The 17,190-nt window shown below is 38.0% G+C and overlaps 1 protein-coding gene across 1 annotated transcript in view; it reads left to right on the top strand.

The window, feature by feature from the left end:
* rac2 (Rac family small GTPase 2) overlaps nucleotides 1-15,737 on the top strand; it is a 20,272-nt gene extending 4,535 nt beyond the window's left edge. The window contains exons 2-7 of the mRNA XM_080029705.1: nucleotides 4,572-4,643; nucleotides 6,201-6,318; nucleotides 7,359-7,421; nucleotides 11,469-11,628; nucleotides 11,985-12,132; nucleotides 14,983-15,737. Of these exons, the coding sequence (XP_079885831.1) occupies nucleotides 4,572-4,643; nucleotides 6,201-6,318; nucleotides 7,359-7,421; nucleotides 11,469-11,628; nucleotides 11,985-12,115 (544 nt within the window). The 3' untranslated portion in view covers nucleotides 12,116-12,132; nucleotides 14,983-15,737. The remainder of the gene's footprint in view (nucleotides 1-4,571; nucleotides 4,644-6,200; nucleotides 6,319-7,358; nucleotides 7,422-11,468; nucleotides 11,629-11,984; nucleotides 12,133-14,982) is intronic.
* Nucleotides 15,738-17,190: the final 1,453 nt, after the last annotated feature.

Raw genomic sequence — 17,190 nt, 5'->3', positions numbered from 1 at the left:
TAATGTCTAAAACTCAAACTGGTCCTCACAAAGACAGAAGTACCAAACACACACACACACACACACACACACACACACACACACACACACACACACACACACACACACACACACACACACAACACACACACACACACAACCACACACACACACACACAGCTTTTGTTACTAGTTGACAGCTGCTCTCATGTGTCTATTATGAGTCATTATGTTCCATGGTTAGCCTTCTTAAAACAGATAAAAACTTATATGACGAAAAGCATTATTTTAAACCCTTGATCAAGTCGTAGCGTATAGTGAATTTCAACTAGAAACTCTTTAAACTCTGTATGCTTTTTTTAAATGTATTTTTTTATTTTTTTATACCATTACAAAATATTTCGACACAATCTTTGGTGTTCCCCTTTTTGAAAGTGTGTCAACTTCTCTTTCAAACGCCTGTCACACCACCCACATTAGAGAAATAGTTATTTAACATGTGGCATTTGATTATTTAATTTAAAGGTACAGTGTGTAGTATTTACTGTACTTTTTAGAACACACTTGGTCAAAATGGAATACAGTATTCATAAGTATGTTTTAATTAGTGTATAATTGGTTGAAAGTAATATTTTATAACATTATAATGAGCCTTAATATCTACATAGGAGCGGGGCGCTGAGGCCGCCATGTTGCACCGCCATGTTTCTACAGTAGCACAGAACGGACAAACTTAACGGTCTTACTCGTTTTTATATATAGTGGGCGTCCTGGGGAAATGCAGCTGAGACCAAGAAGAAGAAAAAGTACTATAGAATAAATAACTAAATACATATTCACCTCATCACTTGATATTGTGGAAAGACTTGATGCAGTGGTGGATGATGCCATCTTTAGTAACTATAGCTTATTGTCCTTGAAGGTTGCCAGTGTGAGATTTTTATTTGCAATGGTTGTAAATAAAATTGAAACGGTCTGAATGACTGAAAACCAGAACATGGTAACTGGGTTTCCTTTAAAGGTGCACTGTGTAACTCTGGGTGTGTCAGATAGGTAAACATTTTCTAAGGTATATTCTCATAATAACTGAATGAACAAACTTTCCTCACAGAAAAATGTGATCCCTGGAACACTGTTTGAAGTTAGAAAGCTTCCTGAAAAGTTACTGTTTCACTGTTGTTGTTGTTGTTTACAGCAGCAGGGCCCACAGTTTGGTTTACAAACATGTTCTAGTCTAACGTTTGGTTCCAGGTTCCTTAACATAATTGTATTTTGTTTTATGACGATAGAACTATTCAATACTAAGAATTACATGTATTGAAAATATGATTTTTGAACTAACTGCAGGCTCTGTGAATGTAAACAAAAGTATCTCCCCTGAAACTACACAGTGCACCTTTAAGTGTGTGTCTTGGATATGGCTGAAATTGATGAAAGTGAAGTCCCCAGCCCCAAACGTACTCTACAAGAGTGACACCATTTTATTCATGTAATTTTTTTTTCTTGTCATCTCTATCAGCTTCCTGGAAGTTGCAACATAGATAAGTGCCACACGTGTGATAAGCGTTACCAGAATGTGTCTGTAGAATGTGTCTCTATTATGTGCATTATATGTGTTACATACTTCTGTGAATTAAGTTAACGCTTGATCTTCTAGGCGTAATATTTTAATAATTTGAGATTTAAAGAACTTTATTTGTCATGTGTACAGAAGCAGTTATTGGCAATGACAGTCTTAAAGGCCTACTTCACCGGTTTGAATATGAAGGTGTATTGAACTCTGAGATCCTATGTAGTATAAATGTGCAAAAAAAAAAGAAATCGGTTCATCCTAGCCTGAGAAAAGGCAGAAAGACAAAAAAAACGTACTTTGTAAATATTACTGTGACATCACAGTAATATTTACAAAGTAAGTTTTTTTTTAACCCTATATTTCTCTTTCTGTGATGTCACGAGAAAGAGAAATATAGGGTTAAAAAAAACACTCTTTCTGCCTTTTCTCAGGCTAGGATGAACCGATTTCAATTTTTTTCGCACATTTATACTACATAGGATCTCAGAATTCAATACACCTTCATATTCAAACCGGTGAAGTAGGCCTTTAAGTCCCAGGCTCCTCTCAACAATGTGATGTAGAAGAAAGAAAAACACAAGTGAAGAGAGCAACACCTGAGACACAGATAAACACAACAGTAGTGCAAGGAGACCGGGCAGGTACAAAGTGTAGAGATAAGGTGATAAATAAAAAGAGTCCATACACACCCATTGAACACCTTCACGAGTCAGTGGTGGTGAATTTGTCATTGTGCTGATGGATTCACCAATCAGCTAATTGGGCACCATCTGGATTTGCTAGGGCATGTATGCTTACAGAGAGAGAGAGAGAGAGAGAGAGAGAGAGAGAGAGAGAGAGAGAGAGAGAGAGAGAGAGAGAGAGAGAGAGAGAGAGAGAGAGAGAGAGAGAGAGAGATAGGAAGGGAGGGAGGAAGGGAGGGAGTGTGTGTGTGTGTGTGTGTGTGTGTGTGTGTGTGTGTGTGTGTGTGTGTGTGTGTGTGTGTGTGTACAGCCATTATGTGAGCAAAAATAGTCTTGATTTATTCATAATTGTCAACAATAGGCTATAGCATTATGCCAAGACAAATCTGATCCTAAATATCATCCTTGCAGCAGGTAGGACATTTAAGCCCTGGGCTGCAAACTGTATAATGAAAAATTTAAGAAAACTCAACTTTAAAGGCAACTTTTGTCACTGGATTTGTTTAGTTTTGATGCCCAAACTACAGCTCCTAAGTCTTGAGGAAAAATGCCTACAATTGAGCCAACTTATTTGATTTGATTTTTGATTTGATTTGATTCAATTTATTTCAGACATATCAGTGATACAAAACAAAATTAAAAGCATGGACATACAATAAACAAAAATTATGTTTTCACAAAAAGAATAAAAAATAAAAGAAAACAAATTATCTGCATTGCTGAGATATGCCTGAAAAGGAGCAGGAAGAAGTATACACTTATTTAATCCTACCCCCTACTTATTATACTCTGTTGAGATAACTTATCGATATGTTTTGAGTTCTACATATTAAGAATTTTCTAATAATAACAGCTGTGCTCATTAATTCTCCGTCATACAGAAAACAAACAAAAACAAGTCGGTCAAAATGTTGTCAAAGTGTTACAACGATCTGAAAAACTTTCTTATTCGAGGGTTGCGTTCCGAATCACATACTTTCTACTATATAGTATGGTAGAAAAAAGATTTAGGATGTCCCGATTCTTGTGGCCAGATTTAGGATGGTTAGAAGTACCCGGATGTCCTACTTCATGCGGCCAAGATTGTTAGTGTTGAAAACTGCATCCTATTTGGGCGATTCTGACCCACAATCCAGTGCGCACGTGAAGTGACGTAACATCGACGAAGCCTCCATATGAAAACAAACGGGGATGCGACGGATATAAAAGCAAGAGGCAAGATCAAGGCGCAATGTTATGATGAAATAAGAGAGTAAAGTATGTTCCCAATAGTATGCCTACTGCATCCTAACTAGATAATTTTTATCGTCGGATGTAGTATGTAGAATAGAGAAAAGAAAGAGTATGAGATTCGGAACGCAACCTTAGTTTGTAGAACTCAAAATCTGAAGTAACATAACATGTGAATAATAGGTTAACTTAACTAAAGCTAATTAGTTGGCTCAAATGTAAACCATTTTACTTTATATTTTCATGTTAAGCCTCATAACAAAAAATAAACTAGTGCAGACAGTTGCCTTCAACATTTTAGTTTTCTTATTTTTTTTTCTATTTTTAGAGTGCACATCACCTGGTTTCATGACACGCTATCTACCTGCTTTACACTCTGTATTTCATTAAAGCAACACGACTGAAGCTACTCCCACATAACGTCCTAGCAATGACAGTTATCCAGGACCTTATCAGTTGGTTGTATCAGTGCCTTGGTGATGGAAAAGCAAGTTTGATGGTGTTATGCTGCAAATCCCTGGAATAGACATAAGAACAGGGCCTGTTGATACTTGTTTGGTAATCTCCTGCACGCAGCCATGTGGTGTCTACACTCTGGATGTTGAGACATTAAGCTGCTCACTGTGCAATTTATTGGGTGTTATATTCAAAGGTGCTACGAGGAACTTTTTAAAATATTTCTGAAAAAGTCAAATGTTTCCTCTGTTGATCATGAATTACATGTAACAGCAAACGAGACCATCAGCGCAAAGAATGCTATTTTCATATAGTTTTTCTTAATGCCTTTGTCATGGGTATACGCTCACCCAGGAACAACAGCTGGCGTAGTAAAAAACACTACCGCTTTTGTCCAAAGGGGGCGCAATAATTAACACAAACTGAAAGTTCAAAAACAATAATAGTGTTGAAATTAAGAAGAGACAATGCAGGCAAAACATTTTTTTTTCAAGAACTAGTAAATGTTGAGCTGTTTGTCTATCTATCTATCTATCTATCTATCTATCTATCTATCTATCTATCTATCTATCTATCTATCTATCTATCTATCTATCTATCTTATTAGTTTTATTCCTCACTCTGTTCGTGTTTTTTCTTCTGTTATTCAGAGCTGTGGGAAAAACATGTCTTCTCATCAGCTACACAACCAACGCCTTCCCCGGGGAATACATCCCTACTGTGTGAGTATGATGCACACACACACACACACACACACACACACACACACACACACACACACACACACACACACACACACACACACACACACACACACACACTTTTCTGTATCACTTGCGAGGACATTTTCATAGACTTACATTCATTTCCTGGGGACTTGCCCTAACCCTCTAACCCCTTACCCTAACCCTAACCTTAACCTAAACATAAGTCTACCCTCACCTTAAAGCAGGTATCTATCCTAAAATGTCATTATTGAGTTAAGGGGACTTCCATTTTGTCCCCAAAAGGAAGGCACGTCTCCACATATATACTTTGTAAACAGAAACATGTCCCAACAACATCTAATATAAGCCCCCCTCCTCCCCCCCCACACACACACACACATGATTTTCTTTTATATCTGAAGGTACATGAAAAACATACACTACTGATAAATCAAACATGTTGCACATTTCTACATGAACATGAAACTTGAAATTGATTACATGTTTAGAGTTGGTACTGCTGTATAGTATAGTGAATTAATATATATATATATATATATATATATATATATAAGTGAATACACATATACACATAGTATTGCAGTGTATCTATTATTGGGTTACAGCAAGCACATTGCACATCAATTATCTCTCAAAGCTCACAGAAAAGATTGTAGTATTTAAAACTCACCACAAGGGGGCAGTATAGTATAATACTATTATAATATTGGTCTATTTTTAATCTAACCGGGCAAGAAACAGCCACTTTAGGTTAAATGAGCTTTATGCTGTAATAAACAATGTCATTTTTGTATGACTGTAAAGCTCTTTGTATACTATTCAAAGCCATATAAACAAATATATTTCTTTCTTCAGTATTATTATTATTATTAAAGCATTTTAGCTGGTAATCACACACTATTGAACTTGCCCAAACAAATCCATTTTTCACAACTGATGGCTAATTACAATTGCCTAGCAAGGCACGGAGGCATTTCTATAGCAATTATAAATTAAATATATATATTTTTTATTTAAATTATTTTTAATTTTTATTATAATAATATAAAGACACATACACACAATAAGTTAAGTTAATTTAAAAGCTAATCTTCAACAGGCACATTGGAATTTGTTCTTTGCATATCCCCTCTCAAGTTCCCACACTCCAGAGGGGGTCTTCACACAGGGTCAGCCATAGTACAGCGGGGTTACGTGTCTTGCTCAAGGACACAATGGTAGAGATGGTGGGCACCATAGATGTAACAGCAGCCACCACAAGTTGTACTACTAACACCATCCTGTCCGGTGCCGGGGATCGAACCAGAGACCTCATGGTTACTGGGAGGAGGAACCAGAGACCTCATGGTTACTGGGAGGAGGAACCAGAGACCTCATGGTTACTGGGAGGGACCAGAGACCTCATAGTAACTGGGAGGAGGAACTAGAGACCTCATGGTTACTGGGAGGAGGAACCTCTTTCCTCTAGGCCATCTTAGCACCCCAGAAAAAAATGTATTGTCTAAATAGTAAGTTAAATGAGATTGACTTATTGATTGATGTTCCCGACAGATTTGACAACTACTCAGCTAACGTCATGGTGGACAGCAAACCGGTGAACTTGGGCCTCTGGGATACAGCCGGGCAGGAAGACTACGACAGGCTGCGTCCCCTGTCCTACCCACAGACGGTAACACACACACACACACACACACACACACACACACACACACACACACACACACACACACACACACACAAACACACACACACACACACACACACACACACACACACACACACACACAAACACACATACTCATTTTTACAACTTTAAGGGGCACGCATACATTTGCCCAATTGTGGGGTCTACCCATTCCAGTTGTTCTACAGAAATTAAAGTGCACACACACAGTCTCACACAAACACGAAAACACACACACACACACACACACACAGACACACACACAGAACACTTACCCTAACACACACACATATACCCATTTGTTATCCTTTGAGGGACCTGCAATTATCGGGTCCACCCTTACCAGTGGTTCTACAGAAATGAGAATGTACACTCTCACACACACACACAAACACACACACACACACACACGTCCTATGACACATGCTTCATTAAGATATATAAAATCCTCTTTGTGTCCTGTTGCGACACCCTGGGGACTTTAGATTGCAAATTCATCCTGACTGAGCAACAGCTCGTTATATTAAAAGGTAGAATAGGAAGGGAACAATAAAGGAGAAGAGACACTTACGAAAAAGTGAAAACAACCTGATTAATACCAGACAGAAAACATATATGAGAGCCATTACTAAAGATCTCGTTAACCTTACAATGTGAGACGATATTCATTATTAAAGGTGCAGTCAGTGATTCTGGAGAACCCTTGTTGTCAAAATCAATTTAGTCAAAATCAGTGAATATCTCCTCGTGATCCGCTACCTGTCCGGACCTTGTGTTTTGTCTCGTGTTAATACACAGAGTTGCTGACTCCACCTTTTCTATAACGATGTATGAGTTGTCTGTTCATTACAGGTGCTGCACAATGAAATGCATGTTTCACCTTAAACTACGTATACAACTTGCAAAACGTCCCAGTGCTAGTGCGGTGAAATCTACCATCTAATCTACTGTCTCTCTGTCTGTCTGTCTGTCTGTCTGTCTGTCTGTCTGTCTGTCTGTCTGTCTGTCTGTGTTTATCCATCCAGGATGTTTTCCTCATCTGTTTCTCTCTGGTGAGCCCGGCGTCCTACGAGAACGTCAGAGCTAAGGTGAGTCAGAAATCTGGCCTACAGTATAATTTTTAATTTTTAAGATTATTTTTTGGGCATTTTTGCTTTTATTAGACTGTTTTTCGGAAAGACAGAGATGAAATGGGTCAGAGAGGGGAATGACATGCAGAGAACGACCCGGGCTGGATTCTAACCCGGGTCTGCTGTTAAGAGGACTGAGACTCTATGGATGGGATTGACTGATTTGAATTTACGGGGTCAATAACTCGTAAACACAAACAATGCATCTTTGATACAACCTAATTTCTACTGAAACCAGCTCGACTAATGAATGTATTTAATATTTTACACACACACACACACACACACACACACAGAGAGATAGAGGGAGCGAAGGTAAAGAATATGTTTCTATTCAGTGTTGCCCTTTACTGTCGTCAGGGCACATCAGATTAAAAGAGGATGTGCATGAATAGAACGCAAGAAAAAAAATCTCGCATTGACCCGTGGGGGCCACCGTAAATAACAAGATGTGTAGGAGGGATAGCATAAGTATGTGAGAGAGAGACAGATAGAGAGAAAGAGCGAGAGGGAGAGAGAGAGAAAGGGGGAGAGAGAGACAGACAAACAGAGAGAGAGAAAGAGATAGAGAGACATAGATTGAAAGAGAGAGAGAGAGAGCGAGACAGAGAGAGGGAGAGAGAGACACACACACACACACATAGAGAAAGAGGGAGATAGAGAGACAGAGAGACAGCGAGAGAGAGAGAGAGAGAGAGAGAGAGAGACAGAGAGACAGCGAGAGAGAGAGAGAGAGAGAGAGAGAGAGATGAACAGGACAAGATGTAATAAGGGATTGTAGAATGTATTTCTGTGTGAAATAGACTGAGTGCATTTTCGAGCATGACATTGATTATGTGTCTTTTTTGATTTTAATGTTCTTTAACATTATCGGTCTTTATACTTTTTGTCTTTATTTCTGATCTCATGATTACTAAATCAATCAATCAATCAAACAACTTTATTAATCCCAGAGGGCAATTCAGTTCAGCAGTCCTACACACACTAAGCAACACATAACAGACAATATACAGCGAATAAAAAACAATAAACAGGACACAGGATATGTCAGAGAGACACAATGGCTGGACATACTCATATTTGACACCGCCCCCTCCGCCCCCCCTCAAAGTATGGTAACTTTTAAAAAGATTTCTATGTGCCTCGTGTACATTTACTAATAAATATAACTTAACTTTACTGTACTGTGTGCGTGCTGAAAAAAAAAACTATATTTAAAATTCAAATGTTCTACTTCACATATTTTGAAAAGCCATTTATATATTAGATATAGTTATACAATATAGCAGTATATATAATGTACCTTTACTGCTTATACCTACATACTTATGCATATGCAAACAACAACATTTTAAGATACCACTATTGGTGAATCAAAGTCCTCCATCGGTGTATGAGTGTGTGTATGAATGGGTGAATGTGGTCAGAAATGTAAAGCGCTTTGGGACTGAGAAAATTGGCTAAAAAAGCCCTATATAAGTCCAGTCCATTTACCATTTTACCATTTACAACAATGTTCATAAAGAATGCCCCTTCAATTAGACAAGTTCAATTATCTTCTAGAGCGCAGAATCCAATTCTCACTCGGACAAAATGTCAAACGAAATTATTGTGTTTTAAATTTCCCCTGTGTCACTGCCTGCAGAACCACGTTACATTCAGTCTGTTTTCCAATACCCATACTTTGCTATTTAGTATCATAGAAAAAAGATTTAGGATGTCCCGATTATTGTGGCCAGATTTAGTATGGTTAGAAATACCCGGATGTCTACTAGATCTGGCCGAGATGTACAGCGTTGAAAACAGCATGCTATTTGGGCGATTCTGACCCACAATTCAGTGCGCACCTGAAGTGACGTCACATTGATGGAGCCTCCGTATGAAAACAAACGGGATGCGACGGATATAAAAGCAAGAGGCAAGATCAAGGCGCAATGTTTTGATAAAAAAATAAGTAAAAGTATGTCCCAAGTGTAGCACACTGCATCCTAGATTATTTTTTATGGTCAGATGTAGTATGTAGAATAGAAAAAGGAAAGAGTATGCAAGTATTCAGTCCTTCAATCTCTCTATACTGGAAAGAAAACCCTATTTCTTTAATGTAGCATCAGTGGGATAAAGCATTTCATCTCAAGTGCTCTCTCCATTGAAGCCATAAGAACATCAGCAACAAAAGCAGTGATTTCCAATATGACCTCTCTCACATCCACTTACTGCTCTTCAACTTTCTATATAGTATAAGAACATCAATGCAACAAAGAAAGGACATACATATTGATTAGATTTCCATTAGTATACTTTGCTTGTTTATTTTGTGGTAATTCCATGTGAGTAGCCATTTTAACAAGAGACTAGAGTGGTACCATAACAGCTGTTCTTTTTATATATAGTGGGTGTCCTGGGGAAATGCATGTGTTGAAAAACCAAGAAGAAGAAGTACTAAAGAATAAATAACTTAATACATTTTCTCCTCATCACTTGATGTTGTGGGAAGACTTGAGGCAGTGGTGGATGATGCCATCTTTTGTAACTATAGCTTCTTGTCCTTGAAGGCCACCGCAGCTTCTGTAAATGATCCCAAAGGGAAGGGGTTAGCAAGGGAGCGTTGACATCTAGTATCTCAACACTAGATGGTGCCAAAATACTCCAATATTATACACTGTACCTTAAGATGTATTTTGCAAATTAATGATCATGACACAGTTTGCAAATAATTTGGTAATTATTTAGTTAAGCTGTAGCTAATCTTTCATAGGGAAATTATTCTATGATGTGTGTGTGTGTGTGTGTGTGTGTGTGTGTGTGTGTGTGTGTGTGTGTGTGTGTGTGTGTGTGTGTGTGTGTGTGTGTGTGTGTGCGTGTGTAGAGTAAATCTTCTATAGAGTTTTTGTATTTTTGAAATGATCAGAAATAGGAGTCCACAATAGGTGGATATAGAGTGACAGTCCACTGTTGGCCACATAAGTGTGTGTGTGTGTGTGTGTGTGTGTGGGTGTGTGTGTGTGTGTGTGTGTGTGTGTGTGTGTGTGTGTGTGTGTGTGTGTGTGTGTGTGTGTGTGTGTGTGTGTGTGTGTGTGTGTGCGCGTGCGCGTGTGTGCGTGTTAACAGCAAGGCACCTAAACACCTAAATGTCAGCAATTCAAAGCATAATGACACGATGTAAATATAAAGATTGAGCAGGATCCGGTTTACTCAATGTCCATCCATCACCAATCAGACAGTATTCACTCTGTGCTACATTAACTACACTCGCCATTAGCTGCAGAGAAAGGTCAGAAATATTAGTGTACAGGGTTAATGGTTAGAAGGATATCAGATCATCCATCTCCTGGCTGTGACACTGTTGCATTGGGGGTGGGGGAAGGGGGGTGGCTCTCAAACCACTACACTACGAGCGTCCCCGTGCATAAACCTAAAGATATTATGCAGAGATGTGAACCAACCTCAGAACCATCATCATGCTAATTCGACATTTTTGCCTTTGTTTCTTCTCAATCAATCAATCAATCAATCAATCAATCAATCAATCAATCAAATCAATTTGCTTTACTTAGATAAAACGTAACGAGTCTCAGTCCTCTTCACAGCAGACCCAGGTCTAACCAGGGTCAGTTCTCTACATGTCATTCCCCTCTCTCCCCATTTACCTCTGTCCGGTGCTTGTGGTGTAGTGGTGCGAGCCCCCCCCCCCCCCCCCCTCTTCCTCCATAGAGACTCAGTCTGTCTAATACAAAAGTATAAAAATTATTTTTAATAATAATTTTTTTTTTTTTTAATTAAGATATTTTTTGGGCATTTTTATGCTTTATTGACAGTGCAGAGAGACAGAGGTGAAATGGGGCAGAGAGGGGAGTGACATGCAGAGAACGACCGCGGGCTGGAATCGAACCCGGGTCTGCTGCTGGGCCCGTCCCGGGAGGGGGACGCCTTACCAACTGAGCTAAAGGCGCCCCCATAATTTATTTTTTTAAATGAATAGTTCTTTATCCATTCTCCTTGTGGCAGTGGTACCCAGAGGTGCGCCACCACTGCCCCTCCACGCCCATCATCCTGGTGGGAACCAAGTTGGATCTGAGGGACGAGAAGGACACCATCGAGAAGCTGAAGGAGAAGAAGCTGGCCCCCATCACCTACCCACAAGGCCTCGCTCTGGCTAAGGAGATAGGTCAGTGGATAATGGAGTTACATGTGGTGCATAACTAATTTGTAGTGACAGAAAAAAATGCTTAGAGAGGTGTTAAGTCCCCACCTCTCCATAAAACACAAAACTAGAGTTATTGCCAACAATTTTTTGTTTAAAATGTTATTCGATTGTATCACTGTTTAATGTTTGTTTTAACATTTTGACCAACAAGTGCTATGTACTCCATGTACTACACAAATAAAATAAAAATTGCCTTAAGCAGACAATAAAAGGTGTCATGTAGGTCCCTTCAGTACTGTTATATCGTCAAGGAAAGGCTGCCTACATAACGTAATTTTGACGAGTGTTATTCTGTATGTCCTTATATTTGTGTATAGATTCAGTGAAGTACCTGGAGTGCTCTGCTCTGACACAGCGTGGACTGAAGACTGTGTTTGACGAGGCGATCCGCGCCGTGCTTTGTCCCCAACCAACCAAGGCCAAGAAAAAGCCCTGTTCACTGCTGTAAGGCAAGATAAACGCAAGGCAAGTTTATTTGTTTATTTCTAAAGCACAATTCACACACACAAGTCCATTCAAAGTGCTTTACAGGGGCTTAAAATACATCAAGATAAGACCTTAGACATTGTGTTTAAGAGATAGTAAAAACGAGCTAAAACAGGCAGAGAAATTGTTGAAAATTACAATAGAATTAAGTGAATAAAAAAATGTATTGAGCTAAATAAAAAATTATAGGTTAAAAGGGAAACAGAAAGGTCTTCAAGAGTGTATAGTTGCAGCAGACCTCAAGTTTTCTGGGAGTTTGTTCCAGATATGTGGTGTATGAAAACTAAAATCTGCTTGTCCTTGTGTACTCCCAACTATGGAGTAATCACAGAAGGAGAGAGAAATGGAAATTGAAAAATTAAACAATTTTGATATTTAATATATATAATTGTTTAATTTCAATTATATATACATATATCATTAAATACATGTTGCTGGATATTGCAGCATCTGGATACCTGGTTTGAAATAGCAAGAATCAATATATGATATCGAAGTTATACACTTCTACAATTTTTTTTTAAATGTACGTTAATGAATAGGGGAGAGTGGCCTAAGTTGTGCCACTTTTTAATCAAAGTGACTTTAAAGTGAGGCCTTGACAGTAAAGTTTCCAACTCAAATATGTACATATATTTTAGGGTGTTGTGCATCCCTGGCAATAAAAACTTTGGATCTGGAATAAACTGTTGAAGAAATATAGCTTTCGGAAAACAAGTTTTGTCTTGTGGCACAACTTGCCCCCGGTGTGGTGTAAGTTGTGCCATTGCTATATATCTCATAAACTGTAATGCAAGACAAATCCATTAGACAATCACTTATTTAAGGTGTATTTAAAGTAAATAAAGTAAATAGTTGACAAAGATTGAAGGTACATTTTCTTAAACAAGGCCTAGCAGATCTAGGTGGTTTTGCCTGCAAAGCTCACAATGACAAGGTCACCATCATCATCTTTCTGGCCATCTGAACTCTCCTCACTGGTGTCGTTAAGTGGAATTGAGATGTCAGTCTCTTCTGAGCTACTGTAGACAATCACTTTCTTTTGGTGACCAGCGTAAACAGCCATGCCAATGGCACAACTCTCAAAAATGTACTTTGCACTAGCTGCTCCGCCCTTGTAGAACCAACTGCCACCTGGCATATGCGATTCCCTCTCCATTTCTGCCTTTAAATCATGGCTCAAAACCCACTACTATCTTTGTTCATATGTGGATGTCTGGGCTTTATGTCTTTTATTTTGGTTATTGTTATTTTACCTTCATTGTTTACCTACTGCATGCACCTATGTAAAGCACTTTGGACAGTGCAAACTGTTATAAATGTGCTTTTATAAATACATTTTATTTACTTACTTACTTATAACTCACCTAGGCCCTCTGGCACAAATCACCCCATCCCCAGAATTTTGGATAATAAGCATGATGCAGCAGTTTAGGGCTGACATCGTGCTAACTATATAGACACAAAGTGTAGCATACTAAAGCACTAAACATGTGTCAAATGTTTTCAAACGTGTCTATACTTGTTCAGACACAGTAATCAAAAAACCTTGATCATGGAAATGTTACTTTGAATAGCTTAAATGTGCTTATATCTTATTCCATGTTTCTCCCTTCTTTACAGGATGAGTTAAATGGATGGCTCTTCTTAAATATGTGGTCACATTTCCAATTTCTTCCACGGTTTTCTAGAAACAAGGGGTGGCACAACTTCCCCACCGGCACAACTTAGGCCACTCTCCCCTACAATGAATAAAGTCAGATTCTTCTAAAGCAAACGACACATTTGATATGTTAAATAAAAGTTCCAATCACCGCACTTGGTTAATTATTTTCAAGCCTTTCGGAGAAGGTTTTCCAATTTGCCGGGAGGAGACGTTACGCAGTGAGCTAGAAAATGTATTTTTAATTTGGAAGAAATCTTCAGGCCTTTTTTTCCTAAGGAGGCAAATTAACATTAAAAAGCAAAGAAAAAAGGAACTGATTTTTTTTTAGCTCTTGCATATTTTATAATTACCATAATAATTGCAGAGCTGGTGGCATCCTGTTGACATTTCACCATGCCGAGTGACAGAGAGAGAATTTAAATGCATGGGTTGGAGAAATCATTTTTTTGGAAAATGACACGTAGAAGAATGAGTCACTGAGAAAATCGCTTCAGTTCCTATTGTTGAAACAGATTATTATGATTTTTATTTTTATTTTTTTATATAAACACAAAAGTCATACATCCCACCAACACAAACAACAAACAACAGAACAAATACATAACATACCTCACCACAATTCAGGTCGAGCTATCAATTTAAAGAGGCAGTATACAGTTTCAGAGGAGAGGGATTTTTTCACATTCACAGAGCCTGCAGGTAGTTTACAAAACATATTTTCTCCACATGAAATTCATCGTATTAAAAAATTCTATCATCATAAACTAAAACTAAATTATTTTGAGGCACCTGGAACCAAACGTAAGACTAGAATATGTTTGTAAACCAAACTGTGGGCCCTGCTGCTGTAAACAACAACAGTGAAACAGTAACTTTTCAGGAAGCTTTCTAACTTCAAACAGTGTTCCAGGGATCACATTAGTCAGTTAGGGGAATAAATCTTAGAAAATGTGGACCCCACAATTAGTCAAAAACAATGCGGCCCCCTTAAAGCAGAAACACAAGTTTATGTGTGTCCATTTGTGTCCGTGTGCGTGTGTGTGTGTGTGTGTGTGTGTGTGTTTGTTTGTATGTGTACGTGAATGTACGCATGTGTGTGTGTCTGTGTGTGTTGAATTACTATACATACATTTAACATATCCATTTGATTTTTATTGTTTCAGGTGATCGCAACACCAAGAAGAAGAACTAGCGAACGATGGAGAGAGATTCTGACCGCGGACCTCGGATTAAAAGAAGACGATTTTGAAACTGGTTAGGTTTCTAATCTTTGACTAGATTTCCACTAGTTTAAAAAAATATATACATTTGCAGTTTTAATAAAATGGTATTGAACCTTCCTGTACAGCATACTATGAGATTGAATTTTCAAGGTGCAATATTGACGCCGAACAAAAGCAAAATGTATCTGTAAATTATACCAATATCTTTTAGAATTTGAAACCTAATGTGCTTGCAACAGACTGCCCCCAGTTTACATACTATATAGTCACACTGAAAGATCAGATGTAACATGCTAGTTTTATCCAGTGTACTGAAATTCCTGCACATCAGGTCATCCCTGCGTTCCAATACCTATACTTTCTGCTATTTAGTATGATAGAAAACAATATTTAGGATGTCCCGATTCTTATGGTCAGATTTAGTATGCTTAAATATACCCGGATGTCTACTAGATCCGGCCGAGTTTAAAGTGTTGAAATCAGCAGCAATGTGGGCGATTCTGACATATATAGATTCAGACAAACATAGTGTTGCAATAATATTAGCCCATATAACTCTTGTTTTGCCGAACGAACAATGCTAAAATAGAATAATTAGGAATGTAGATTTTGTACGTGCCTGCTCAAAGCTGAACTATGTTTTTAACAAATGTTATATTTGTTGTGATATTAAAAATAAATAGACATTTTATCCAGTACTGTTTTTTCTTCAGTTAAACATATGGATGTGTGTGTGTGTGTGTGTGTGTGTGTGTGTGTGCATGTGTGTGTGTGTGTGTCAAAGCCGTGGTTTTACCAGTTAGTGAATGGCATCTACAGGAAAATTTAAAATTTCAAGGCAACTTTCTCACTAGATTTTTGAGTATTGAGGCTAAAACCAGTTATTTGGATAAACTGCCTACATTTGAAACAACTAAATATATTTTGTTGAGATAACTTATCATTCATATGTAATTTAACTTTCAAGTGTTGAGTTCTACATACTAAAATCCAAATGTAAAAGTTGTGCCAAATGATGTTTGTTTTTGAGACAGTTTTAACACTGTTTAGTGTTTGTATCAACATTCTGATCGACTTGGTTTTTGTTTTGTATGACGGAGAATAAAGTGGCAGAACTGTTATTGTTTAAAGTGCTTAGTTTTTAGAACTCACAATTTGAAGATTATATAAACATGAAAGATACATTTTTATTACGATATGAATGATAAGTTATCTCAACAGAAGATTATTAGTTGGCCCAAATGCAGGCAGTTTTCCTTCCTACAGTGTATGAACCCAGCAGCAGCAACTGATGCTCAGTCTAAGGTAACACTGATATACAGTCAAGTGCGAAAGTTTGTGAACCCCTTGAGCCTTTTGGAATTGTATTTATTTTAACCATTATTAATTCATTTTTATCAATACCAGTATTTTTTATATGAAATAACAGATGTTTGTTTATCAATTCAACATTTTTATTTTCCAGAAATCAATTGTTAAAACAGATACAACAAATTATTTGACGAATGTTGTATGTGCAAAAGTTTGTGAATCCTGAGCTGCATTGCTTAAATCGAGCAAGGTAAACACAATCAGGTTGGCCAAATTGGTTGATGAAATAGACCAATGTAATGAGAGATCTTTAGGAAAGAAATTGGGCGGCACTAGATAAAACAGAGATAAAACCAGGTCAGTTTAGGCTCACCAAAGTGAACCCATACAGGTCAGACATGCTAAAAGGGAAACAAATCTCAGAGGATCTCAGGAATAGAGTTTTGATGTTACACATTTGTCTGGGGACAGTTATAAATTCATAAAAAAAAATTTGAGCTCAATCGGTCCACCGTGAGGCAAATCATCTACAAATGGAGAGCTTTAAGAGTGACTTAACATCTGCCTAGAAGTGGACTTCCTTCAAAAATATCCTCAAGCGCCACAAGAAAAGTGATTTTTCAGGTAAAAGCCAACCCAAACATTACACCTGGAGATTTGCAGACAATTTGAAACCACCATTATTCACTTGGGAGAAGGTTCTCTAGGTGGTAGGCAGAATTGCGTTTTTGCCCAAACATGACGGTTTTGGTTATGACCAAACAGTTCAATTTTTGACTAATCTGTCCACAGAATAAGACTTCAGGTATCTCCAGGTGCTCTCTGGCAAAGTTGTGA

Source organism: Ammodytes marinus (genome assembly GCF_949987685.1).
Source record: "Ammodytes marinus genome assembly, chromosome: 6".
NCBI classification, from domain to species: Eukaryota; Metazoa; Chordata; class Actinopteri; order Uranoscopiformes; family Ammodytidae; genus Ammodytes; species Ammodytes marinus.
This window is presented reverse-complemented; position numbering and strand designations above follow the sequence as displayed.